At 41.3% G+C, this 26,292-nt stretch overlaps 2 protein-coding genes across 2 annotated transcripts; one reads left to right on the top strand and one right to left on the bottom strand.

The window, feature by feature from the left end:
- Positions 1 to 2,663: 2,663 nt before the first annotated feature.
- LOC139921521 (tubulin alpha-1A chain-like) lies at positions 2,664 to 4,433 on the bottom strand. Its single transcript, XM_071911784.2, has 3 exons — positions 4,211 to 4,433; positions 3,723 to 3,871; positions 2,664 to 3,641 (listed from the first exon to the last, which is right to left on the bottom strand). The coding sequence occupies exons 1-3, from the start codon at positions 4,329 to 4,331 to the stop codon at positions 2,664 to 2,666; spliced, it is 1,248 nt and encodes a 415-aa protein (XP_071767885.1). The 5' UTR covers positions 4,332 to 4,433.
- Positions 4,434 to 12,240: 7,807 nt separating this feature from the next.
- Positions 12,241 to 20,519, top strand: cndp1 (carnosine dipeptidase 1). Its single transcript, XM_071911779.2, has 11 exons — positions 12,241 to 12,351; positions 13,597 to 13,740; positions 14,688 to 14,850; positions 15,890 to 15,978; positions 16,770 to 16,967; positions 17,321 to 17,405; positions 17,746 to 17,906; positions 18,228 to 18,392; positions 18,510 to 18,651; positions 19,191 to 19,338; positions 20,441 to 20,519. Exons 1-11 carry the CDS (start codon positions 12,241 to 12,243, stop codon positions 20,517 to 20,519), a joined length of 1,485 nt encoding a protein of 494 aa, XP_071767880.1.
- The last annotated feature ends 5,773 nt before the right edge of the window (positions 20,520 to 26,292 follow it).

The following is a 26,292-nucleotide window of genomic DNA, read 5'->3' as shown; positions in this document are numbered from 1 at the left end:
CCTCCCTCTCCGGCTGCTCACAGCATTGTGATGGCGCTCCCACTGTGTTCAGCCATTTTGTTAGTAACCTTTGACCTCCCGCGTAAAAGAAAAAAAAAAACATATAAAAAAATATATATATCGAACAGTTTCTGTCAAAGAACAGCCGTCAACATTCCCAACATCTGTCATAACGGTCAATGTGTAATTGTTTATTAAAAAAAAAAAAAAAAAAAGAGCGAAGAAATTGGATTTGTAGCACACAGAATGGGCGGGGCCAGCTGGGCCAACATGGTGCACTCTTCCTGTTATGGTAAAATAGCACCATCTGCTGGATATTTTATGTATGAGTGTTCCCGCTGTGGCCATGGGTGTACAGTATGCTGTAATTTTGAATAAAAATCTGATATGAAAGTTTAATGACACAATATGCAGAAAGAAGGAGATTCTAATAACTTTGTTTGGTAAGTTTCCTTGTGTTTATTTTGTCCACAAAAACAGAATGACCCACAATCACTTTGAAAATTAAAAAAGAAAAGGTTCAGACAGTGTGGGCTTTCCTTCATCTTCTAAGTCATCAGAGTTATGAGATGCCTGCAGGAGATCCTCCATAGAGTCTAATTTTAGTGTTCATTTTTCATTTGTAGTACTTCTGGACTATCCCAGAAGGCTCCCTGGTTATTTGTTTGTGCTAATATCACCCTCACTGTACACATTTGTTGCATGGGATAGATAGTAAAATTACTGTTTTGTTACATCAGTCATTATATTACTTTTCTGTTACACATTCAACTGATATTTAGCACCTAAATAGAATGTTTCACATATTAACAAACAGAAAGAGTGCTTGGTTTAGCTTATTACATGTTGTTTTCTCTGACCTGTACATTTGGAAGTTAAAGATGCTGGAATTTTGTTTTTCCATGATGTGAGTTCAAGAACCGTGTTGTGTTGGCCCTATGATTCCCAATCACTGATTCTGCTAATGATTACCAGATTGAAACCATGGACTCCAGTTTCACCTGGCTCTTGCACTGTTCTTAGGCCAAGACATCTGAATATCATATGAAAATTAACAGGCATTGAAGAGTGGGAAAAAAGGGATGTACAAGATGCAAATTAAGTTGTATTTTATTCATTTTAGGGTATTAAACATGGAAAAGTGCTGTAATGTTTGTAATTCAAATTATACATTAGAAAGGAATTGAAAATGCAAGCTTGTTACACCAAGCTGTTAATGTTTATTCTTCCAAAGTCTTAGTGCAGGTAGTCCACAAATATGAGAATAAATTACTACAGTTTATATAATCCTTCATTGCCAATTAATAGAAATTACTGCAAATCAAAAAATCAGGTCACTCTGTAATTGTTTAACATTTTTTTATTCATTTTAATTAATTCCATTCCTACATATCTTGATATACACAGGGGATTGTTTCAGGCAATCTGTTGTTTCAGTGAATCCTGTTTGATCTTAGTTAGGGATTAGAGATAATTTAAATTTAGCTACACTTGCCACTCGTCTATGCTATGGCCCATTGCAAATATAGCAAAACAATTAAATGGTCTCAAAAACTATGCTGCCACAACAAACAGACGGCTGCTGGCTTTCTTTCATCCACTGCCAGTTGCCTGTACACAGTTCTCTTCAGATAATGCTGCTAAAGTTTTGTCATGGCTTGAAGTGTGTGTGTGTGTGTGTGTGTGTAAGAGAGAGAGAGAGAGAGAGAGAGAGAGAGAGGGAGACTATGATTTTTTTCGTGGAGCACTCAATTCTTGAAATTACAGACATCTCTATGTTATCTATTAAATTCTCAGAATTTAATCTTGAAAACTGAATATTTGACACTATTTTGAAATCTGCTTTTATATGGATGGACAGATGTTATCATGCAGCTGGTGGCTGACTATCATACTGTGAATCCTCCTCTATTCTAAACACTTCTCAGATCGCTCAAGTTCATGACTTGCTGTTGGTTTCAAAGGTTGTGAGTTTGAGTCCTGGGTGCTACAGAATAAACATGCTTATACCTAATCATGCATTTTGCTGTATGATATAGACATATGTTTTCAAAGATATTTCAGGGTTTTAATGATAATCTGATCTTATTACTTCTTTCTCAAAACACTTGTTTTTCTTTTGTTTTTCTTTTTCCTCTTAAACCATATCTGTCCGGCCCGTCATAACTGCTAGCAGTTAGTTTAAATTGGGATTATAACTGCTGGAGATGAAGCATTACTGCTAAAATGTGAGATGAACTATTTGCAGAAGACATCGGACATCTGAACAGACTGATGAGCTCACTGAACATCAGCTTTAACACAGTGACCCCTCTGATATTTCAACACAAGGGTGGAAGTGTAGCTTCAACAAGGAGCGCTTGATTTAAGCCTCAAACCTTCACAATTAGATCAGTGCTAATTGTACTAAAGTTAAGAACTGCAAAATGGCAACAAGGAACCATTCTGTCAAGCTGAACTGGCCAGAAAGACAGATGCAACAGCTGAGATTAATATTCTGAAAATAGTTTATTGTAATCACAGGAGAAAAGGAACAAGCTTAAAATAATGAACCCATGACAACATTTCAACAACATTAAGTCACCTCTACTCTAGTCATTAAACCTTCTGACCAATAACATGGTGAAAACTGACTGAGGTGGATCACCTTTCATTTTTTACCTTTAATCCTCCCCCTCCTCTTCTCCCTCTCCTTCAATGGAGTCAACACCCACCTCTTCATAGTCTTTCTCTAAAGCAGCCATGTCCTCTCTGGCCTCAGAGAACTCTCCCTCCTCCATACCTTCACCTACGTACCAGTGCACAAAGGCACGCTTGGCATACAGCAGGTCAAACTTGTGGTCCAGACGGGCCCAGGCCTCTGCAATAGCGGTGGTGTTGCTCAGCATGCACACGGCCCTCTGGACTTTGGCCAGAGCTCCACCAGGTACCACAGTGGGGGGCTGGTAGTTAATACCAACTTTGAAACCGGTGGGGCACCAGTCCACAAACTGGATGGTGCGCTTGGTTTTAATGGTGGCGATGGCACTATTGACATCTTTGGGTACAACATCCCCGCGGTAGAGCAAACAGCATGCCATGTACTTGCCGTGGCGGGGGTCACATTTCACCATCTGGTTTGCCGGCTCAAAGCAAGCATTTGTGATCTCGGCCACTGAGAGCTGCTCGTGGTAAGCTTTCTCCGCAGAGATCACAGGAGCGTAGGTGGCCAGGGGGAAGTGGATACGGGGGTAGGGCACCAAGTTGGTCTGGAACTCAGTCAGGTCGACATTCAGCGCACCGTCAAATCGGAGGGAGGCAGTGATGGAGGATACAATCTGACCCATCAACCTGTTAAGGTTGGTATAAGTAGGACGTTCAATATCCAGGTTCCTACGGCAGATATCGTAGATGGCCTCATTGTCCACCATGAAAGCACAGTCAGAGTGCTCCAGGGTCGTGTGAGTACAAAGGATGGAGTTGTACGGCTCCACCACAGCAGTGGACACTTGGGGAGCTGGGTAGATGGAGAACTCAAGCTTGGACTTCTTGCCATAGTCAACGGATAGGCGCTCCATCAGCAGAGAGGTAAAACCAGAGCCGGTGCCACCTCCAAAACTGTGGAAGACAAGGAATCCCTGGAGACCGGTGCACTGGTCAGCCTAGACAGGGAGGAGGAAAGCTCCGTTATAACTGCTCAACGAGAATAAATACACATCATTTCATCTGTGGGAGACACACACCAGTTTACGGATCCTGTCCAGAACCAGGTCGATGATCTCCTTGCCAACAGTGTAATGCCCGCGGGCGTAGTTGTTGGCTGCATCTTCCTTCCCAGTGATCAGCTGTTCAGGGTGGAAGAGCTGGCGGTAGGTTCCAGTCCGCACCTCATCTATACAAAGAAGCAACTGTTAAGGGAAGTATAATCCACTTCACACACAGATGGCTTGACTTGACATCTATGTTTCCTCTTGATACTCTTTGTTTGGGTGGATTTGGTCAATTCTTAAGATATCTGGATCATGTTATGTTCAGGCTGAATTTTGTGGTTGTCCTGACATAAAGCAAGCAATTTGAGTAAAAGCGTAAAAAAAGCTTGACCAGATTAAGTCCAAGTCAAGGTAAAAGAATAATCAGACAGGGCTGGTAGGTTTGGGTTGGATTTCATTTTGGGTCCGTTGGGTTTGGGTGACCAAATTGTGCATTACAAGAACGGGCTATGGGATCTTACCAATGACAGTCGGCTCCAAGTCAACAAACACAGCTCTGGGTACGTGCTTGCCAGCTCCAGTCTCACTGAAGAAGGTGTTGAAGGAGTCATCTCCTCCTCCAATGGTTTTATCACTGGGCATCTGTCCGTCCGGTTGGATGCCATGCTCCAGACAGTAAAGCTCCCAGCATGCATTGCCAATCTGGACACCAGCCTGGCCGATGTGGATGGAGATGCACTCACGCTGAATGTGCAAAAACAGGCAAAATTTCAGTACCATATATCCGCAGCTGGCAGTGTTTAATCACAGTAGCTTGCAGTTGTTTTCATATTAAACATGTCAATTGTATTCATTGTGGGGCAGCTTGTAATAAATGTATATAAATACTGTATAGACGATATTCCCAATAGCACTTCAACCATTTTACACAATCCATCCCCTCTGTTGTCAGTGAATGAACAGATGAAATGTGAATAAAGCCATGCTGAGGCATCAACACCCTGAACTGCAGTTACAGAGGAACAACTGAATGATGACAAATCACGCCACAACTTTTTCACAATGTTATATCCTATGACAAAAAATACTTTTTTAGACTCCACTTAAATCGTTAAAATTTAAACTTTCAAACTCGTTGATCAATTATCCCTTAGTCTTTTGAGCAGACAACAAAACGACCGTTGTTCAGCTTTAGTTTTAAATTCATAGTTTATTAATTTAGTGTGCAGAAGTAAACCAAGCTAACCAAGTTAAACTAAACAAGACAAGTAGGAGAGGGCCTAAAATTGGCTTGCATGATGTAGCTTCAGGCCTTAATTATCCAGCCAACCATGGGGAAATGCTAAATTCAAATCTTACAGGAGAAGAGACTGAGAAAGAGCTAACGTTAGAATGTTCCATCACACAGCTGGCTCTAACGTTAGCTAGTCTTCTACTAGCTAGCTAGACTCCATTTGCCTTTTCCTCCTGCACTGATTTAACTGACAAATAAAAGTGTAATCCTATCGAACATTTAGGCTAAACAATTAATTTGGCACAAACAATGTAAATCACATTTCTGACGTTATTTGGAGTGTCTCATTAATCTCTTAACAAATTTGGACCGGACCTGTTCTTCACCAAAGTCTTGTATTTGAGCTCATATAACTAAACTAACGTTAACAGTTAAGTTAACTGACATTTCAACCAGAGTGGACATGATGCCATGAATAGCTAACAGAGTTGACTTTTAACCATTAACTTGCTTCAAATATTGTATTTTAAGAAAGGTCTCACCAGCTATAAGTTAAACTCCTTACCATTTTTAATGATAGAGATTAAGTAAAAGTGCTGAAGAAAAGATCCCTGTTTGTAACGTTAGTAGTAACTGCCGTTAGACGCAAAGGCGCGCTCTCCTTTTTAAAGTCGCAGGGGAGTCATGTTGCCAGATCGGACTCCCAGTTTCCAGCACAATACAGCACAAAACATCCGAAATCGTAACAAGCAGAAATGACAAAAACACAAAGCTACCGTATTCAATGCGCAACAGAAAAAAAGCATGAACCTAGCTGGCTTATAAATAGGCTACAACAGGCTAACCACAGATAAAATTATAACTGTATTAACATTGCCAGTTGTATAGCACTGGCCTTAAAGTGCTAGCCTATAAGATAAAAGGCAATCAGCAAATGGACATATAAAATATGCCTATGGAAGCTTACGACCTCAGATCACAAGGCATAAATATAGACTAATAATGAAAAATAAAATAGTGCTTTATAACTTGTTGGTGCCAACTATTCCCTTGCAACAACAATAACTGCTAGCAGTTATGATGGGGCGGCCAGATATAGCTTAAGAGGAAAAACAAAAGAAAAAGAAGAGTTTGGAGAAAGAAGTAGATCAAGATTATCATTAAAACCTTTAAATATCTTTGAAAATATATGTCTCTGTATGATTAGGTATAAGCATGTTTTCACAAATGAAAACCCCACAATAGTTTTATCTGTGCATGTCTAAGGATGGTCTGTAGTGATTTTCATGTAATTTGTGCAAACTAGTTAGGTTTAATTATTTCAACAGTTTTTTAATAAAAAACAAAGTGGTGGACTTCATAATTAAGTATATACCAGTGTATGAACGTTTTGTCTTGTTTGGGCCAATAACAGCTGTATAGCATGTGTTGTTGATGTTTTAGTTTTTTAAAGTCTCAAACTTTAGACCGCTGCTGTAGCGCCACCATCTGGACTATTTGCCCCATAATTTAGTGAGTGTCGTTTGGCATGGGACTGGAGCTATGTGCCGAGTTTTGTTCATTTTCATGCATGGGAAGGCAGTTTTAAGAGATTATTACATTCCCAAGTAATACATTTTACATTTCATGTATTCCAGAAAGCTGTACCATGTAGCAGTTTATACCTTGTCATCGTAACCAACAGAACTTCTGGTGGATCTTTTTAAACAAATGGAGCAGTACATATAACTTCAAATTGTATTCTGGAAAAAAGAAAGTATCGCAGATGTATAAAAGGAATCAAGCATTATTTTAAAGGATTAAAAAAAAATAAAAAAATCCTGAAATGCACCACAAGGCTGTAGTCAGGATCACCTCAGTCTGGTCAGATTAGAATCGGAGTCCAGACCAAGACCATGAGCAGCCTAGTCTGGCTCCAAACTATCTAAAACAAGAACAAAACTCAGATGAATGAGACCAGAGTCCCAGACAAAACCAACACTTTAACAATGCAGTCTGAAAGCTGCAGTCTGTGCATTGTCACTGTTCACTATGCTGTTGACCCACTCTGTTTCTGACACTATGCACAATAGGAAACTATGTCTGCATTGACTATTTGCGTAACACTTTCCCATTATGTTCAGTGAGTATGAAGAACGAAAGTTGCCTTCATGTTTGTGACGTGATGATAATGCAATGTGATGCTGTGTGTGTGATTGACTGTTGTGAGATTTGTGTGATGCTGACTCTTCTATGCACAACAATGATAATGACAATGATGATAATGATTTTGTAATGTTGTCCCTAAAACATTCACCGCCTGTGTGAATGACGTATTTATGCCTTATGCAAAATCCTGAAACTTCAATTCAATAAACAAGGTTTGTACTAAATAATATGTTGTGGTGTATAATAAGTCAGCTGAAGACGCTCTGACAACCAATGAACATGTTTCAGTGTGTTAAAAGACCAATAATGAAAATAATGCACAGCCTTTGTATTGGCTCATAAATAAATAACATGTCTGCTTGGCTGCTACAGTTTGTAGATGTTATCAAAACTTTAACTTACAGCAGAGAGTTACACAGGGACACTAGAGGGGAAACTTAGAAGAATGGGCACCCAGCAATAGTGGAGCATTTCTGCCTGGATGACTTTGAATAAGGAAGAAAGACCTGAACACAACAAGTCCATTCATGAATTTGTATGATGAGTTGATACACTTTCCAATAAATTCGGCCGAGTACATTACAGTTTTATTTTCTGACCACCCGCTCAAACTGACAGCAGTTTGAAATGATAAGAGCACATCTGTCCCTCTGTCCAGTAGCGCCACCCTGTGGACAAACACAGCACTTGATACCAATCTGACAGAATGAGGAAGCATCTTTCTCCTGTTGAGATGCAGCAGACCAGTCAATATTCCTCATCACCAGATGAAATCCTGCCCTTGTTGGCTATATTTAACATGGCAGTGACAGCTTCCACACGTCTGTGGATACAGATCGACACCAACCAGAAAGTGTCTACCTGTGTTGCTCGACAATGTCTACCGACCAGAGCAGCAGCCATCATGCTGGTAGTTGTTTCAGTCTTCATTATATCCAAGTATATCATGTTAGATCGCTCCCTGCTGAACAATGGAAAGGGTTCACATACTTCAGTTCCATTACAAAGTCCTGACAACTGTGTTTCTTTTTTGTGTGTTGGCATGTGTGAAGAGATTCAACATGCTGAGCACAGATCTTTCTGTTAGAGTCCCTGGGTAAGAGAACATGCTGAGAGTCTCCAAGCAGCCGGCCTGTTTACACTGAAAGACTCTCCTGTGCATCATGAGCTCTTGAACTCAATCACAGAGTTTGTGTTTTATCAGCTAAGGTTTTGAAAGACAGGGCCACTGTTTTTTATTTCCTAGGAAGAGGTAAACATTGAAAATAAAGTGGGACAATGGTATCTTCTTCAAAGCGCAGGATCACATCTTTTCACAGCATCTGGAAACCATGTTGGTGTTGGTGAGAGAGCGAGGTGTGCAAGGTGTGCTGCATTTTCTCCAGTGAGAAAAAGGAAGATGATAAAATGACATGAAGAAACACCTCTCTCCTCCAAAGTGACACTGAAATACAATATGGTCACTGAAAAATAAAACAATTGTTTCAATCAACAATTTTTTTTTAAATCCTTTTTTACCTGAGATTTGTATCAGCGACTGCAAGGTTTACTCGTTTAGTAAATATTATACTACATATACATTTGGTTAGACAAGCACAGAATGCTGAAGTAAATGTGGTTGGAAATGTAATCCCAAACTGTGACAGGACAATCAGACATCAGACCTTCCACCAATGAGACAGAGGAGCAACGAGGAATGAGGAGGATGAAGAGGAGGGAGTGAAGAGTTTTCTTCTTCATCTGTGATGTTAAAGTCTCTCCTCTCTTTGCCCTGTTATCTTTATCTCTTACATGGTGTTCTACCATATAACTCCACTCCTACTATCTCTACATTGGCCTACTGTTAAATACCACACTAACTACGAGTGCTGGGTCATTACTCAAGAAAGTAAAGCTCATTAGCTCATCAATATGCAAATGTATGCAGCAAGGTGCTCTAAAATCTAATCAGATCATCTCCTCTTTGGATATATGATAACTGTATGTTTGTGTCTCCACTCCTCCAGAGAGCTGAGCAGAATGCAATACTGAGTCTTTTCTTTTTTGTTAGAATGCTATGTGACTCTAACCCCTCCTTCTGCTACTCTATATTACAAACAATATAACAACCTGTCAAATGATATTGTTTGTAAGGTGGGAGAACATGGGAAGAGCATTCATAATCCACTTCTGACCTCTCTGGGTAAAAGCTACAATTGGTCTAAAAAAGAAAAGGTAAAAGCTATAATTGTATTATTTATAATTATTAATATCATATATTATTTATATAATAAATATCCATCTGATATCTCAGATCTGCCTGAGATTTGATGACAAGCTTGAAAAAGGTCTATTTTTGAAACTTTAAATGTACGCAGGGCACAGCAGATGTAGTTAGGAAGACAGTGGAAATGCCCAGAGAAAAACAATTAATAAAATGATGATCTAAGTGATACATTTGGAGTTTTGATAAACCAAAATATATTTAGGGTTATCTGTGATGTAGGGTTTGAGAGTTTTTAGAAGAAAGAGGGAAAACACATACTTATACTGTTGTCATCCATTCTATGTGTTTTAATTCAATAATGCTGACACTGTTAACCAACAGCATCCCACCTCCCACCTCACCTCCTGTCCCACCCACTACACAGACAGAGAAATGTATGGAGCAACCCAGCACTACCAACCAGCCACAACATACTCTGTGTACAGAAAAGAAGGAAACAAACACAGGAGGGTTCATGTGAGGCTCACAGAACCCTAACCAGGTTTGTTTCACTTGAAGCTAAACAGAAATTGTTCTGAAGGTGAGACCCACAATCTGCTCACTTGGATGATTACTGAATAGACTCAATTTAGCAAGACTTCCTTAAAGTTGGGTCAGGTTACATCTGATCTTTTTCATGTGGTGGTAGAATTCAGTTTCTTTATATGATTTTCTTGGCTTTCTTGGTTGGGTAAAGCTTTTTAATAACATAAAATGGCTATATTTTTCATTGAAGTTGCAAATTAGCATGCCTGTCAATCCAAATTTCACAATAATCTCCTCACACCTCTTAAGATTTTTTCTCCTCCTAACTATCACACTATGAGTCGAGCCTGCCACCTAGTGGTAGCAAATTACTTCAGAAGTTCAATTGTATCTTTGCAAATACTGTAAGTCCACGTTTAGTCTTCTTTTTTTCCTTGGTATTATATGAACCAAATGAGTGTCATGACCTCAGGGCCCCTGGCATCCATCATATCATTTCAGAAATACATGGGTTACAGCAATGATAGCTTAGCTATGCAATATGCATAGCCTGAGTCTTAGCTCTTCTTATACACAAAGAGGGTGCTGCAGGGTGATTCACTCTGAGCAATGCTTTAATTTTTACTGTCATAGGAATCAATACCTCAAACTTTGACACAATAAGTAAGCATTTTTTAATGGATCATCACCATGATCAACCCCTTGCTGGGGTTGTTTTTAATCAGATTTCTTATTCTTTCACTTCTCAGTTGGTGCTCAGCTTTTAGTCAGCAGTGTGGTAGTTGTTAAAGTGCTTATTTATTGGCCAGTTTAATCTTTGAAATGCCTTTAATCTGTTTCCCTGGTAAGAATTTAAATCTTCATTGAAAGCTAACACATACAACTCCCCAGCTCCATGGAAACACACACACACACACACACACACACACACACACACACACACACAAACTGAAACACAAATGCTAACTGAGGTCCCTGAGGTCCCTGAGGGCCACTGACTGTCTTTGGTATTCTGACACCCTGTAAGTTTTGATTTTCTTTTCATGAGTTGTTAGTATCAGTGGGGCACAGTCAAACCACCAGTCAAACCACCAGGGTCTCGTCCTGTCTCACACTGGGACTCACATAAAGGGACAGGAAGTATTTAACAAGCACAATTTGTCCAATGAACATGAAGCAGTGATGGGATTAAATATTTTCTGGAAAATTGGGTCTGTAATTGGATTCCTTACTGTGGGAGCACCCTGAGGAGGGATTTCCCAATTTACGTAATGGGCCCTGATTGGTCCTGGCTCATTATCAAGGATGGCATTTAACAGTGGCCAACGCATGAGGTAACACTGTCATGTAACAGCTACTTTGATACAGTGCCAGACCTGACTGGGATCTGTTTACTCGGTCTGAAGACAGGGGCAGAATTGCCAAATCTTGGAACGTCTTTTTTTAAACATGACCTAGCTGGCAGGGAAATTAGGGTGTTTGTGTGTGTGTGTGTGTGTGTGTGTGTGTGTGTGTGTATGAGTTGCATGTGTATTCTGGACAAATAGACCTCGCCATTAATACATTAGCTTGGGCCATTTCAAGGTATTCTGCAGTAACATCTCTGCTTGTTAGTTGGGTGAATGAACTTATATGTCTCCGTGTGTCAAACTAAAAATGTTAACACCTTCATAATTCAACACAACGGGACACCTGCCTGTTGTGGAACAAGAAACGCTCCGCCGCCTTTGTTCAGCGCAGGGTTACTTGGAGATTCCAAAACACAAACAACAGGAATTCTTTCATTTCAAGCCCTTTCACCGTGCTGCTTTTGTTTCGGCTGAACCCCGGTGTGCATTCTTGGAGTGGGATCAATAGTTTGAGTTTAATTCTTGTGCCTGTCAGCAAGAAAAATTCAATTTGTCAGCTGTCCTGGCCCTGATCCAGGAAACGTTTGACCGTGTGACCCCGGGGCCCAGCAAGAGGTATGATGGGAAGGGAGGGTATATAAACATGCAGGCAGCGGCGCGGGGCCACAGTCCGCCTGCCTGAGGAGACTGTCACAGAGCCTCCACCAGAGACAAGGTAAGACAACAGGTCCTCCTTCTGCCGCACTGCTTCTTTAAGGAAGACTCGGGGGACATGGGATCCAAAAGGCGTCGTGGGCCTTTTTCCCTCGGGGCCTCCAGATGACATAGGTCTCCAAACTTTTCTACAGTTTGGGTTCACAGTTTCACAAGTTCAGGAGCTGTCAGTCTGATTTTAGGCACAGCGTACTCTGTCTGCATATATAGGATCATAGTGATTGCCATTAATATGTAGATGTGTCTACAGTACCAGGGGAGCATATAATCAGTACTGTAATGATGTGTGTAAATAATGATCTTTTATATAGCCATCTGCAGTATCATTTGACTCAGCACTTTCTCATCAAATTGCACCAAACTGACTCTCAACAGATGAAACTCTTGGCACTGCCCTCCATTCTGCTGGTCATCTCCAGTGTCCATGCTTTCCGGTATGAGGAGCTGGTGCAGTACGTTGACAGCCATCAAGAAGAATATGTAGAGGTACAATATATTCTTCTTCTTCTTCTTCTCATTATTTGGGGTCCAAGGAGCACAGGTGCTGGAACCCTATTGGATTTTTCTTCCGCTTCTTCATTTTCTTCCTTAAAACAATCTGGAGGTCAGAGTCCATAATGTTGAACAGCAATAGCAGTAGATAGGTTTCAAATCTCCTCCACCACCCAGGCAAGAAAAAAACATTACACCGATCAGCCAGATGGTGGTACTACTTTAGCAACTTTAGCATATATAACTTTAGCATATATAGCATATAACATAGAATCTTTTTTTTTTTTTTGATCAGATTCCTTGGTTCAAGAAAAATCCATTGCACATGCTGGTTTTCACTTCCACCGTGATAGTTTTATCACCATTTTTGATTTTTTCGCTATTTCTCCCGCCAAGTTGATCGAATCTCCATGAAAATTTGCACAGCATATATGGACTTCCTACATTACCACTATTACCCAGACAGCCAGTTTGAAAATCCAAACTGGCTGTGGTGCAAAAATGAAATTCAATGCAAAATGAAGTACAATTACTAAATGTTTGATGCTAGAACAACCAAACTTCACATACATATTTGGAATGGACCACTTCTGGTCGCACTCCATAGTGCCACCATCAGGCCAACCTTGCAGTAGGACCAATTTGTTTGTTTTTTAAAAATCTCCATCAAAGTTTACAGACAGCATATTTTAACCTTTATCATGCCTATTTCACATAATTTTGATATTTGTAACTGGCCGTGATGCACGAACAAATTTGATGTCTGATGCGCAAACAGGAAGGGAGGCATAATTCCTAAATGCTTCATGCTAGAGCAATCAAATTTGGTGTATCAGTTTCAAATCTCCCCCACTACTCAGGCAAAATAAATGATTCAGATGAGCCAGATAGTGCCACTATACAACTTCATATGTTGGCCAAAGACTCCTGAACTGTATGACCTTGAATAATTTGTTTTTTCCCTCAGATTCCATCACTCAACATGAATCCATTGCACATACTGGTTACTGGTAGCAGTAGTAGTGGTAGTGGTATTGGTAGTTGTGGTAGTGGTAGTAGCAGCACTACAGTAGCAGTAGTAGCAGTAGTAGTAGTAGTAGTAGTATATTTTTCATAAACAGCAGCAGTTGAACAACAGATGGTTTAAATGGATTCTGAGTTCAATGTTACAAAAACCCAGAACTGTTAGATGATCTTTAGATGTATTTGTGTGTGTGTGTGTGTGTGTGTGTGTTTTAGGCTCTGCGGGACTGGGTGGCAATAGAGAGTGACTCCAGCAATGTGTTGAAGAGACCGGACCTACACCGCATGATGGAGATGACGGCTCAGAAGCTGAGGGCGATGGGAGGGACTGTAGAGCTGGTGGACATCGGCGAACAAGAGGTCAGTGATGGAGTCATTTACCCCAGCGAGCTGGACCTCCCTGCCTTTTATACATGTTCTAATAACGAGATATTAGAGCATTACATATAATTATCATACCCTAATTGGTTGGTAAATAATTTGTATTTCAAACAGTGAGGGAGAGTGACAGTGGCAAATGAGACAAACATGATCACAACCGCTCACTTCAAAAAGGTTGTGGTGCAGTCAGAAGTAAATCAACCTCCTCATTACTGACTGGGCTACATCAAAGTTTCTTCCCAAACTCAACAGACAAATAGTCTGGTTAGGACCCAACTAGGAGTCAACATCCTCAGTATTTATCCAGTAATTAGGACAAAAAGACTGTTAAGGCAAAAGACAAAAAGCAAAACTGTTATTGTATCATATTGTTGTCTTAGTGTATGGTAAAAAAAAATGAATGACGGCCCTTTGACATCAAACAATACAAAAGCGGTTACTTCTGAAAGGTGCAGCTGAAAGGGAATACTGAATTTACTCTAATTATGAAAAACAAAAGCTTCTCTCTGACTCTCCCTCCCTCTCCTCATCCTGTTAAAAACACTTTGGGTATCTGTGTACTGAAATTCCTTTGCTATCACAAAAAGATACCCATAATGAGACTGCAGAGAACGCCTGTAGTAAATTCAATACTTCTCGGGGGGGGGGGGGGGGGGTTGTCAAACTGATAATATGCAAAGCACAGCACATCCTGCAGATCATTCTCCTACTGTTCTGTGGGCTAAAGTACACTGTAATATGTCAATATTATTCTAAACAGTGTTTGCAAGGTTCCACATAGGTTGAGCAAACAGACTACATGTGACAGTAGAGCATGGACATTTGACCTTGTGCATAGTACAGTATTGCTATCAGAGCACACTATACACCCTGCGTTACCATGGAAACCGTCACATTACAGATGTGTTCTCCTTTGGTGTCTCCAGCTTCCTGATGGGCAGACACTGGCCTTACCTAAAGTGGTGACAGCCCAGTTTGGCAACGATCCCAACAAAAACACAGTGTGCGTCTACGGCCATGTGGACGTCCAGCCGGCTAAGATAGAAGACGGCTGGGCCACAGAGCCTTACAACCTGACTGACATCAACGGTAAGGGCTTTTAATGCATCCACTGTATACATGCTGAAGGTTACTACTAGAGATATTGACGTCAATCACGATGTCTCATCTGATTTTGGGTTTTGAAGCCTATGAAACAGCACCCTCATGTGACAGTAAAACTCATTGAAACTCATACTAATGAAATGACCCACCCCGCCTGTTCAATGGCAGGGAAACTCTGGCATAGATTACTTACCTTTAAATGGCTAATTCATGTATAGATACATCATTGAACAAATAAATAAATAAATAAAATGTGCAGAGAAAACAACATTTCATTGCAGGTTTTAGAGACTATTTTTAATGTAGCTGTGGTCAGAGAGGGATCGGAGGTGGATGACGGCATGACTGGCCAATAACTGATAATTAATAAAAGGCCAATAAGAGAAAATGCATCTTCAACCAATCCTCTGAGGTAGTAAATAGATTAAACAGAAATACATTATCCAAATTTTATTTCTATGATACTACAGTTCAGTCTGATCTGCTATCATAAACAAGTATCTTCTAAAGTTAGAGATAATAGAGCCAAGACTCCCAATGTCATCAAAAGACATATTCTGTACTAGCTGCTCCGTTGAAATTAAATGTCAAAATGGTTTTCCCCATTTTCCTTAACTTTTGTTGCTGAGTATTTTGTTGCAGCTGAGCTCATTTTCTTGCTTTGGATGCAGAAGCTCAGACAAAAAGTCTGTGGTATTATGCAGGCAGTCTGCCATTTATTGTCAATGGACAGCTGAAGAGACAGAAATGTCTCTTGATGGTATCAAAAATTAGATTCTTGCTTCTCTGGTGTCAGCCTTTTGAAGAGAGTTGGTTGTTGAATTGTTCAAGATGGTTGGAAAAACCATGTGCAAATTCTTTTTTTTTTTTTAGCCTGGAAAGAATATGATTCCAATTCTTGTGTTCTTGCTAAACATTTTATTGGAACAAACTCACACTGTAGCAGCAGTGCAGTACACATGTAAAACGTGACACATCTGCATGATAAAAAAGTGTAATGAGTGTTATATCATTTTGCCTGTAGGTAACCTGTATGGAAGAGGAGCATCAGACAACAAGGCTCCAGTTTTAGCCTGGATCCATGCTGTGGAGGCTTACCAGGCCCTCAACATGGTGAGAGAAAGTTCACATTACCTTTAATCTGATGGGTCGCTTTCTCATGTGCTGTTTTGCATCCACAATCGAATAAAGCCAAATGCTTATTGGGAAGGACACAAACAAGACTGAAGGAAAATAGCTGCAGAGAGGCACTGTGACCTCGAGTGAGAGCAAAGGACAGATTAAAGCTTACTTATTTGCAAAACATCTTTGTCTTGAAAGCACTTCAAATATAAAGAGGGAAGAGAGCCCTCAGGCAAGATGGACCCAAAAGATTACCTCCATTTATTTGTGCAGACCGTTTTAGTCGAGTAAAATACTTAAAAGATTTAGTGGGAAAGGACTAGCTACCCTCAGGCAAGGCAGAGAGCAGAGCTGAGCTTCAGCCAAACCAACTTGCAAAGTCACTGCTGGTTTTTTGCAAAGTCACTGCAGTAGTCTGTTGCTACAATCCTCTCTGTCACCTTGTCTTGTCAAAACATACATAGTGGAATATGCACATCAAACAGCCTGAGCCAGATGCTGGATGCACTGAGAAATAGGAATTTTGTGGCTGTTGATAAGACTAGTTTCACACACAGCTTGTGACTGTGGTTTTATGATTCTCGAGCCCACAAAGCCATTATAATTTCAAAATGACATGGCTGTCAATCTAAAAATATATATATATATATATATATATATATGTTTTATTTTCACTTGAAGAAAAGCCTGCTTTTCCATCACAATCACCTGCTGTTTGCCTGCCAAAATGTCTGCATGATCTAAACGGGATGTTACTATTTTCTTTTGGTTTTCTCCACCAGGAGCTGCCGGTGAACGTGAAGTTCATCGTAGAGGGGATGGAGGAAACGGGCTCCAATGGCCTGGATGCCATGATCCTGGCCCAGAGAGACACCTTCTTCTCCGACGTGGATTACATCATCATCTCAGACTGTGGCTGGCTCAGCAGACGACCCGCCCTCACCTATGGCACCAGGGGCAACTGCTACTTCTTTGCTGAGGTACCACCCACCGAGCAGTTTTACATCGATTAGCCCTTTAAAAGACGTCTAAACGGTTAGACATGTAGGCTAAAATGAGGCTACATAGGGTTTAAATGCGAAAGTTTAGTAGATTTCTACATGTTAGACATGTTATACATTTTCTGGGGTAAATGGCAAAAATGAAGCATTATATTGTACTGCAAATTTTTGATGTATTTGATATGTTTACAGCTGTTGCATTGTTGAAAAATGTGATAATGTATTTTGTTTGCCTGTATCTAACAACACACACACACACACGCCTGTTGAGACAAGCCGATGTGCTCTTCCATGCTATTTCATGTCTTGGGATTCCTCTTGTGTGATGGCAGGTTGAAGGGCCCACACAGGACTTACATTCTGGAGTGTATGGAGGCACTGTGATAGAACCAATGACCGACCTCATCGGCATTCTTGGTGAGTATATTTTTTATGTATTGTGCTTGACCTGAATGCAGTGACTGTATCCCGTCTGAGCTTTCTCCTCTGTTTTGTATCTTCCTATACTGCACAAGCTAACAAATTCATATCATAATTGTGTATGATTGACTGATATGCCACAATACATTTAATACATCCACCCTGCTGAAGAGTCCTTTAGCAACACACTGAATCCCTGCCAGCTCCAGCGCTGCTGCTCTGTTACAGACCCTGACCTCTGACCTCCCTGGAGAGGGGGGCAGTGAAAAAGAGAATTTCCCTACAGAGATCCATTAAATATCACATCATGCTACTCTGTTCGACCTCCACTCCTCAGACACGCTGATCAGCCCCAGCGGTAAGATCCTGATCCCTGGGATCAGGGAGGCTGTGGCCCCCCTCTCCGATGAGGAGTGGAAAATGTACCAGGACATCGAGTTTGACATCGACAGCTACAAGAGCAAGATCGGTGTCAGCCAGCTCATGTACAGCAACAAGGTACCAGAGACTCATTTTGAAAAGGGTTATGATAATCTATGATATGGTCTATTTGTCTATTTTAGGTTGCCTTTTGTCAGCTGGCCAGGGACAACAGCTGGAAATTAGCCATGTAGGCTAAAGCTGCCCCATTTACTGTTACTGTTACAGTTAATTAATGGGGACTGTCCACAACATTATAAACTAACAAACTAAACTAAACTAAATAACATGAGATGGACAGGCGACAAGGCAAGTGATTTTGCAAACATTTTATGGCTTTTTTTTTTTTAAAAAACATGACCACTTTCTTTCTTTCCATCTACTATCTATCTATTCCAGGTCGACTTGTTGGCCCACAGGTGGCGCTACCCCACTGTCTCCATCCATGGCATCGAGGGTGCCTTCTCTGCCTCTGGCTCTAAGACTGTCATCCCTGCTAAGGTTACTGCTAAGTTCTCCATCAGACAAGTTCCCAACATGGACCCTGCTATGGTCAAGAAACAGGTAAAACAGGATATTAATGCTTTGGAAAAAATGGACCAGTCATGTCTGAACAATTTGTAGTTCTCCTCTCCTCCCACACACTCACTCCACTCTTATCTTCTGGATCCATGACTTTAGGTGACAGACTACCTGCACTCGGTGTTTGCCAAGAGGAAGAGTCCGAACAAGCTGAAGGTGACTATGATCATCGGGGCCAAGCCTTGGCTGGCCGACACTCAGCACCCTCTGTATGAGGCTGGGAAGGTTGCTGTCAAGAAAGGTACAGTGCACACCGCCCACCTCACATGTACAGTACACCTGTCACTCCATAACACCCTCTGTACACAGCCAGTGAGGCTGAAGCACCCTGTTCTGATTGGTATAAAAAACGTAACAAATATACTAAATATATATAAATATACTAAATATACAAAATCCACACACTCCGCACACACATAGCCTTCCCACACACACACACACACACGCACTATATTTATAACAACCCTCAACAAATTTCCACCAATTTCAGCTCCCCTGCTTTATTTTAAACTCAGTTAACCATAAAATATGTGTATGTATATGTATGTGTATGTGTGTTATAAACGTGTATATATTATACACACACACACACACACAACCATGTACTGATTCAGCTGCAGCAGCGCTTTAGGAAATCTGGCTTGAGTGACACACATATAATTCCTCTAAATGTTCTTTTTTGTGGCTTTTGGCAAGGTAAGTCGAGCCTGACAACATGCAGAGTTACAATAATGGCCGTAACACCGTAAGCTAAGTGTTCCTCCCCTCCTCCTCCGCTAGTGTTTGACATGGAGCCTGATCTGATCCGTGAGGGCGGGACCATCCCCATCGCCAGAACCTTCCAGGACGTCACAGGGAAAAGCATCATCATGCTGCCCATCGGAGGCTTCGATGACGGCCTGCACTCCCAGAACGAGAAAATGAGCAGGTTGGACTTTCATGCTTAACATGTGACTCCTGACGCGCTTGTAAAAACTCTATTTGAAAATGAACTGGTCAGGGTCGCCCTTACAGCATCATGCAGGGGAGAGATGGAGCTGGTGGATTGAAAGCAGCTTTTCTTTCATTTTGCATTCGATTAAAGGAAAGTGCAGAGAATAGTTCACCTTTTTTATTGAGGCAGGAATGATAAGAGGAGAGGCAGGAGAGAAGGTTGGATTTTAACCAAAAGGGAAGAAGTCCTTATTTACTCTATACAACACAGTATATGAGGATAAGGAGGGTGCAGGGGAAGGGTCAGGATCAAATAGAAATGAATCAAATTAAATATAGACATGCACAAACATGAAAAAAAATAACAGAAACTTGACTATAACTTCATAGGAAAGGCTGTAGATATTGAAACAAAAGCAGAGCAGACAGACAATCACTGGGCAATATGTAATAAGAGCATAGCAATAACAAGTGGAGGCACATTTAATATTAGACAGCTTACAGCCAGGTGACAGCAAACATCAGCACAAGGACAAATGGACAGCCTCTAGAGAACGGACAGTGCAGACAGAGCTACAACCGACTGAAGTAAAAAACGCTGCACAAGGACACACTGAGCTTTTAATATTATTAGGTGGGCAAGGAACTGCATGAATCTGAAAGAACGCCTCTTCACGAGGCCTTGAAGGCAGAAATTAAGATACGCTGGTCCACTTTCAAAGTGCTTTATAACTCATTGTAGCTGCAAACTGGAACGGGGACTCGCCCATGGAGGCTTAGGCTTCAGGGACTTTTGACAAGGTGCGACGGGCCGATGAAGTGCAGTTGTAGAATTCTGTTTATTTCTGAGCCACAAATCTTTCTAGCAATGGCATTACAAAGTGCAAATAATATTGTATAATTGTGATGGAGAGCTTGTGAAATTGTGATTTGTGATTACTACAGCCGAATAAAATGTAGCTAATATCACGATTCATTTTTCTGCCCCACGATACGTATTGTCACATTTTTGTATCGCGATAAATTGAATTTCAATATATCGTCCCATCCCTGGTATTTATCAATCTTCAAATTCTTTCTCCTCTCCCGTCTCCCAGGTACAACTACATCGAGGGAACCAAGTTATTCATCGCCTACCTGAACCAAGTGTCCCAGATTAAGACGACCACAGTGTGATCGTCCCGTGTGTCCGCGTCTCCTCTTTGTCCAAACTACAGTATCAAGGCAGTAACGTTTATCCGGTGAGGAGTGGTTAGCATCGAAGACACAAAGGTTTCCTTGTTATTATGTTTCATGGCATTATTCTGTGACTTCCTCAACCATTCCAGCAGTACAGTGAGCTCTATCTGACACAAGTCTGTTTTTTTTTTGTATTATCTTTGCTCTTTCTCTCTTTCCTTCACCCTCTCTCACCCAGCGTTCTGTCTCTGGCCCATTCCTTATTTTATATATTTTTCCATCACATTTCTCCATCTTTCTTTCTCTCTTTACTCTTTTAAGTATTTTTAACTAAAGCCTATATGCTAATTCATGGGAGTATATTTTACACAGGAAGAGGAGCAAAACACGAGGCAGGGGTCCATCTCTCTCTCTCTATCTATCTATCTATCTATCTATCTATCTATCTATCTATCTATCTATGTCATATTATTTTTAAATATAGTGGCAAATGCGACTACTTGAATTTACAAAAGATTCAATAGTTATTTGCGACTGCTCTTATGATTTGTTCAAGTGTCTTGAGCGGGCTAACGTTGCTATTCTCATCACTCACCTTGCATATGCGACATGTTTTTATGTTCCATGCAATGTCATACAGTACTGTAAGTGTGTGTGGGTCATTTAGTAAAAGCTGTACAATGCAACGAGAAGTGTGTCAAGTCTTTTACTGTATGTCTTTTTTTTTTTTTTTTATTACGCAAGAAAGTACTTGAAGGTTCTTTAATGTCCTGCAGGAGTTTGATATTCACACATTTATTGGGTCACTGAAGAACCTTTTCACTGGAGAGTGTTAATAATAAAAAGACAACACACACACACACACACACACACACACACACACACACAGAGACACACACACACACATATTCTTTTCTCAGGTGACATTTATTTGACCATTTATACATTCACTGCAGCATGTTAATGCACATATAGATAGACAATAGCTATACAGACAGAAGGAGAGAAAGATACCTGGTGCTGTCGCTGTATGTATGCACTGTCTGTTTTTAGAGCACTGCTGATTCTTAATATCCAAGACAAATTCCCCTTGAGGCAAATAAATATCTGTTCTATGCCTTCCCAGCAAGCATTTGTGACCAGGGCTGGCTCTAAACTGCTAGAGGCCCTATTCAAAATGATCTGTGGAGGCAAATCCTACCCACCATCAAGCAATAAACACTGAGTGAAACACTATTTATTTATTTCAAAGGTAGAAAAAATAAATGAAAGGATGCCTGACGCCCTAGGCATTTGTCTCTTCAGCCTATAGCTCCCTATAGGCTGAATAGGCAATAGTCCAACGTTCACAAAATGATGCAGGTAGCAGCTTTGGATGGCAGGTCATCATATAAACATCTATTCAATGTCAAATTGCATGCTAGGATTCTATTATAGTCTATTCTATTCTATTCTATTAGGTGTCAGGAGCAGTAAGTGGTAGGGAGGAACCCTGGTGTTGTGAAGAAGCCGTGTCTGACACTTCAGCGGCCTGATTCACAACACCAGCTGACCCGCCGCACCGAGAGCCGGATCCACCGGCAGTCTGGAGGCTCCGGTCCAGCGGTTCATCTTCAGCGAGTGAGATAACCGACCCACTGACAAGGCACCGGGTCTGTAGTCCTATAGTGTTACAGTGTCATAGCTGCTTTGCTGCTCACAAAGAAGCACCGGGGCAGCAGACACAGTGGTGCCACTGAAGTAGATGGGAGCATACGCACCTCTTATTCGAGCCAGTTAGAGTGTGACCGTCGATCAGCCTTATTACCATTAAAAAAAAAAACAGAACACCCACCTCTCCTCTGCAGCACAGTTAACTCCTCAGCTGCCGCTAGGCCTTCATTGGCTGCAGTGGTAGTGAGAGACGAGTGGACAGCAATAAGAAACTGACTGGTGCATCAGACTGGAAGATGAGGCTAAACTGGGGAGCGAGGCAGCATGGGTGCAGTACACACTTCCTATCCACTGGAGGGCAGTAGGCATATAGTAGGGCTCTTCTCTGGTCACCCTCTGAGTCTGCTGCTCTGATGACAGGCTGAACACACAGCATGGCATAACCTGGAGGAGATAAAGAGGAGGAAAAGGAAAATGCATGAATTGGTGGAAAATGTGTTTTTATGCATGTAAACATAAGATGTGAAAATGATACGGAATGAAGACAAACAACATTTTTGACCACCTGAAAAATCGAATGCAACTAAGTGATGTAAGCGCGCATTAAAGAGAGAAGTGCAGCAACCAAAGAGAGAGGAACATTATTCCTCTCACATCAGGCGAGACTTAGTCGGATCTAGGTGCCGGACCAGAATACAAGATTCTTCATACGCATAATGCTCTCGGCGTCCCAGCCACGGCAACCGACTACCTTATTAAAGCTGTTAGGAAAAACGCAGCTTAATTGCACCGTGTCTTCCAGAAACACAAGGCGGCCCTCAGATGTAACAGTGCTCTATTTGGTTGCCTATTTATAAAGCACTTTGGTATTGAGGACAGGGCCGTGATGGAGCTGAGAATAACTTTGGTTTCACAGCGGCAAGTCTTAATCCACCTTAAAGCAGCCCACTGTGTATGAACACTGAAATCATGTCATGGTGAAGTGGGTTCACAGTAAAACGATCTTAAAGCAATATTTCACTTTGATATACAATGTCGTTTTCAGTACTCACATCCCCAAATGGGATGGCTTTTTCAATGAACTTTTTGACATTTGCTCCCTTTATCGCAAGTATCGATAAAAAGATTGTGGAATAGATTGTATGGAATAGATTGTAATGTTCCAAAGTGAGATTTACGATCAAAATAAATGACATTGAATAGCCACAAGAAAAATATGGTAACCTCCTCATCTTCAATAACATAAATATTCATTTTGAGCCATTCTGTAAAAATAAAAGATCAACAAATGTACAATGTTTTACTAGAATAAGAATGAGGAAAGGAGAATAAAGAGACAGCTGAGGTGAGCTGAGGTAGGAGCTAGACTGTGACCTTTGCTGGGGGTCCCATAGGTACAGCTAATTAACCACACACACACACACACACACACACACACAAAAGATAGAGGGGGGAAATAGATAGATAGATAGATAGATAGATAGATAGATTTGTTTGCACCTATAGAAGCAGCACCTTCAATTAAAGATCAATGAGCCAACTACAAGTGTTAAAAATCTCCCAAACCCCAGAATATTTCTAGTTAGTCAGGAGCGAAACAGAACAATAGAAACAATTCCTACACTGTGTCAGCTGTGCAACTTTATTGGATAAACACTGTGCGCTTTCACAGTGGGCTACTCCATATAATGAAGTTCCATCCGACTGTTTCGGAGTGCTGCGTTGGGCTAGGTGAGTACGGTAGTTTACTGTGCCACTTCTGCTGCTGAAATGGACCGGTAATGCAAAATGTTCCACAGCTCTCGTTGTACAATTGGGTTTTAAGCCACGGTGAAAGCGTAGCCTTTGACCACTCCATTAATCATTGGTTTGTCCTTCTGCCTGACCAACCCAGGCGGGGTCAGTCCTTGCTAATTCCTTCACAAGCCGCCGTGTCACACTCAACATAATATCCCAGCAATACATTTCTCCTAATCCCTTTTTATCAGGTTCGCTGGCCTTTCTGGTCAATCTAATTGCGACAAAGCCCACATAAGGGCTTTTGTGCCAAAGAAAGTTCTTTTACGGTTTCAATTAAACGGCTGGGCCGGCCCAGCGGAAGCTCTTGGACGAACGCCAGTGTCCTTCAGACAAAGAATGTCACTGCGCATAATGGGTGGAAACACTTCAGCGAGGAAGAAGGAAAGGAGGTAAAGAACGTAGGGAAAAAAAAGGAAACCCGCCATGCCACTCGCCTCACAACTTAGCTCAATTCAGAGCCAAGAGTTTTTTATGCTTTTTTTTTTTTTTTTGGGGAAGGGGCACAAAGATTTAAGTAACAATCAAAACTAGCCTCAGGGATTATGGGCAGTGAGCAAGCGGTGTGTGTGTGTGTGTGTGTGTGTGTGTTTTGGGGGGGATAGAAAAAGAGAGAGAGACTCATCTCAGTTAAAGCGAGTTGTTTGGAGATGTGCATTGCTATTACAGAAAAGGTGAAAGCAGTCAAAGCTTTTGGGCAGCGGCCTATTTAAAGGCCTTCATTGATTTCCATTGTGTTTGATGCTCCAACAATTCTGGAAAATTCCCCGTTTTGGCCTCTGTGTGGTCAGCAGGGCTTGTCCTTGTCTTCAGCTGCTCACACTGAAACATGCTGAAATCTGGTCTGAGTGTATTTTCAGCAAGGCTTTCAGATCACAATGCTTAAGTTTCAGTCTGCGATGGTTTCCTATTGCAATCCGACTCTGAAAAACGTGCGGATGCTTCCATCACCAGCAGGCTGGACTATCTGCTATCTGTCATGCCCTCTCTCTGGCCTTCCTATAGACGACTACTGGACGACTACAGCTGATCCAGAATGCTGCAGCTGGACTAAAACATCTGACCACATTACTCCAGCTCTCAAATGTCTCCATTGGCTTCCTGTAAATTTGAGAATTGATTTCAAGATCTTACTCCTGGTCTACAAAGCTCTCGATGGGCCTTGAACCACAATATACTGTATATCAGACAGGCTGAACAGCTATGAGCCTCGCAGATCTTTCAGGTCATCTGGCTTTGGTCCTCTACATATCTCCAGAACGCACAGACTGTGTAACTTAGGATGGTTGGGGCAGTAGTAAATGGGTTAGATGGGGTAGTGTAGTTTTTGTGCATATTTTTGTGTATATAACTTGACACATCTAATGCAATCTGAATTTTTCTGCCTTTTTTTTTTCTGTGAAAGCAAATTGAGCTACATTGTGTGGAACTGTGCTACACATATACACTTTGAGAGAGTGAGTGCATGTCTGCATGCCATATTTTGGACATGCAGTGTATCTAGAGAAGCGAATATGAACGGCCCCAAAAAGAAAATTCAATCCAATCCTGTTTTTCAAACCCACTGCATCCATGTGAAGAACAGCGACGATTCGACGCCTTTCAGATTCTCTCTAAGATTCATTCAAATTCACTCTATATTTAAAAGCCCCATATCATCCACGCTGTAATTCCTCGGGGATCATCTTCCGGCGAGCTCTTTCTCAGTCCCTGACACCTCTATATTGTCTGCCCCAACCCATTTCACCCTCATCTTATCCAATCTCCGCGGCCCCTGCTGTATCAAACCCGACCGCCCGTCTGTCTGTTTCTCAGTCTGTCGGCCCGGGACTGTGACGGCCCCTGATTGAATCCGGTTCGGTGGGAAAACCCGCTCCGCGTCTGCCAGCGCTCATGCCTCTCCCTCTGACAGGCCGGGCGGCTACTCCGCTTGTTTCATCCCATTCCATTCATCACAATATTTTGCTTAGCAGACACCTTTGGAGTGATGACTCGGCCCAGGAACAAGACAATATAGTTGTATAGTGGGTGAATTTCATTTAACGGAGGAATTGAAGAACAATGTATTCTCAAGGTGAGGATGATGCTTATCTTATGCATTCATACCAAAGGATGATATATATATATATAAAAGACAAAAGGAGTAAATAAATAATGTATATCTTTTACAGTGGAAAGTGATGTATTTATCAAGGATAGAGCAATAATTCATGAGAAAAGAGCTAAGAGGGATGTTTCTTTTTACAATACTGTTTCTTGACTATTTGCCTAGATTCCAATCTTTATTTGACATTTGGTGTATGGCTTCAATGTTATGTTG

The sequence above is a fragment of the Centroberyx gerrardi genome, chromosome 12, assembly GCF_048128805.1.
Source record: "Centroberyx gerrardi isolate f3 chromosome 12, fCenGer3.hap1.cur.20231027, whole genome shotgun sequence".
NCBI lineage: Eukaryota > Metazoa > Chordata > Actinopteri > Beryciformes > Berycidae > Centroberyx > Centroberyx gerrardi.
Note: the sequence above shows the minus strand (reverse complement) of the source record. Positions and strands in the feature narration are given on the sequence as shown.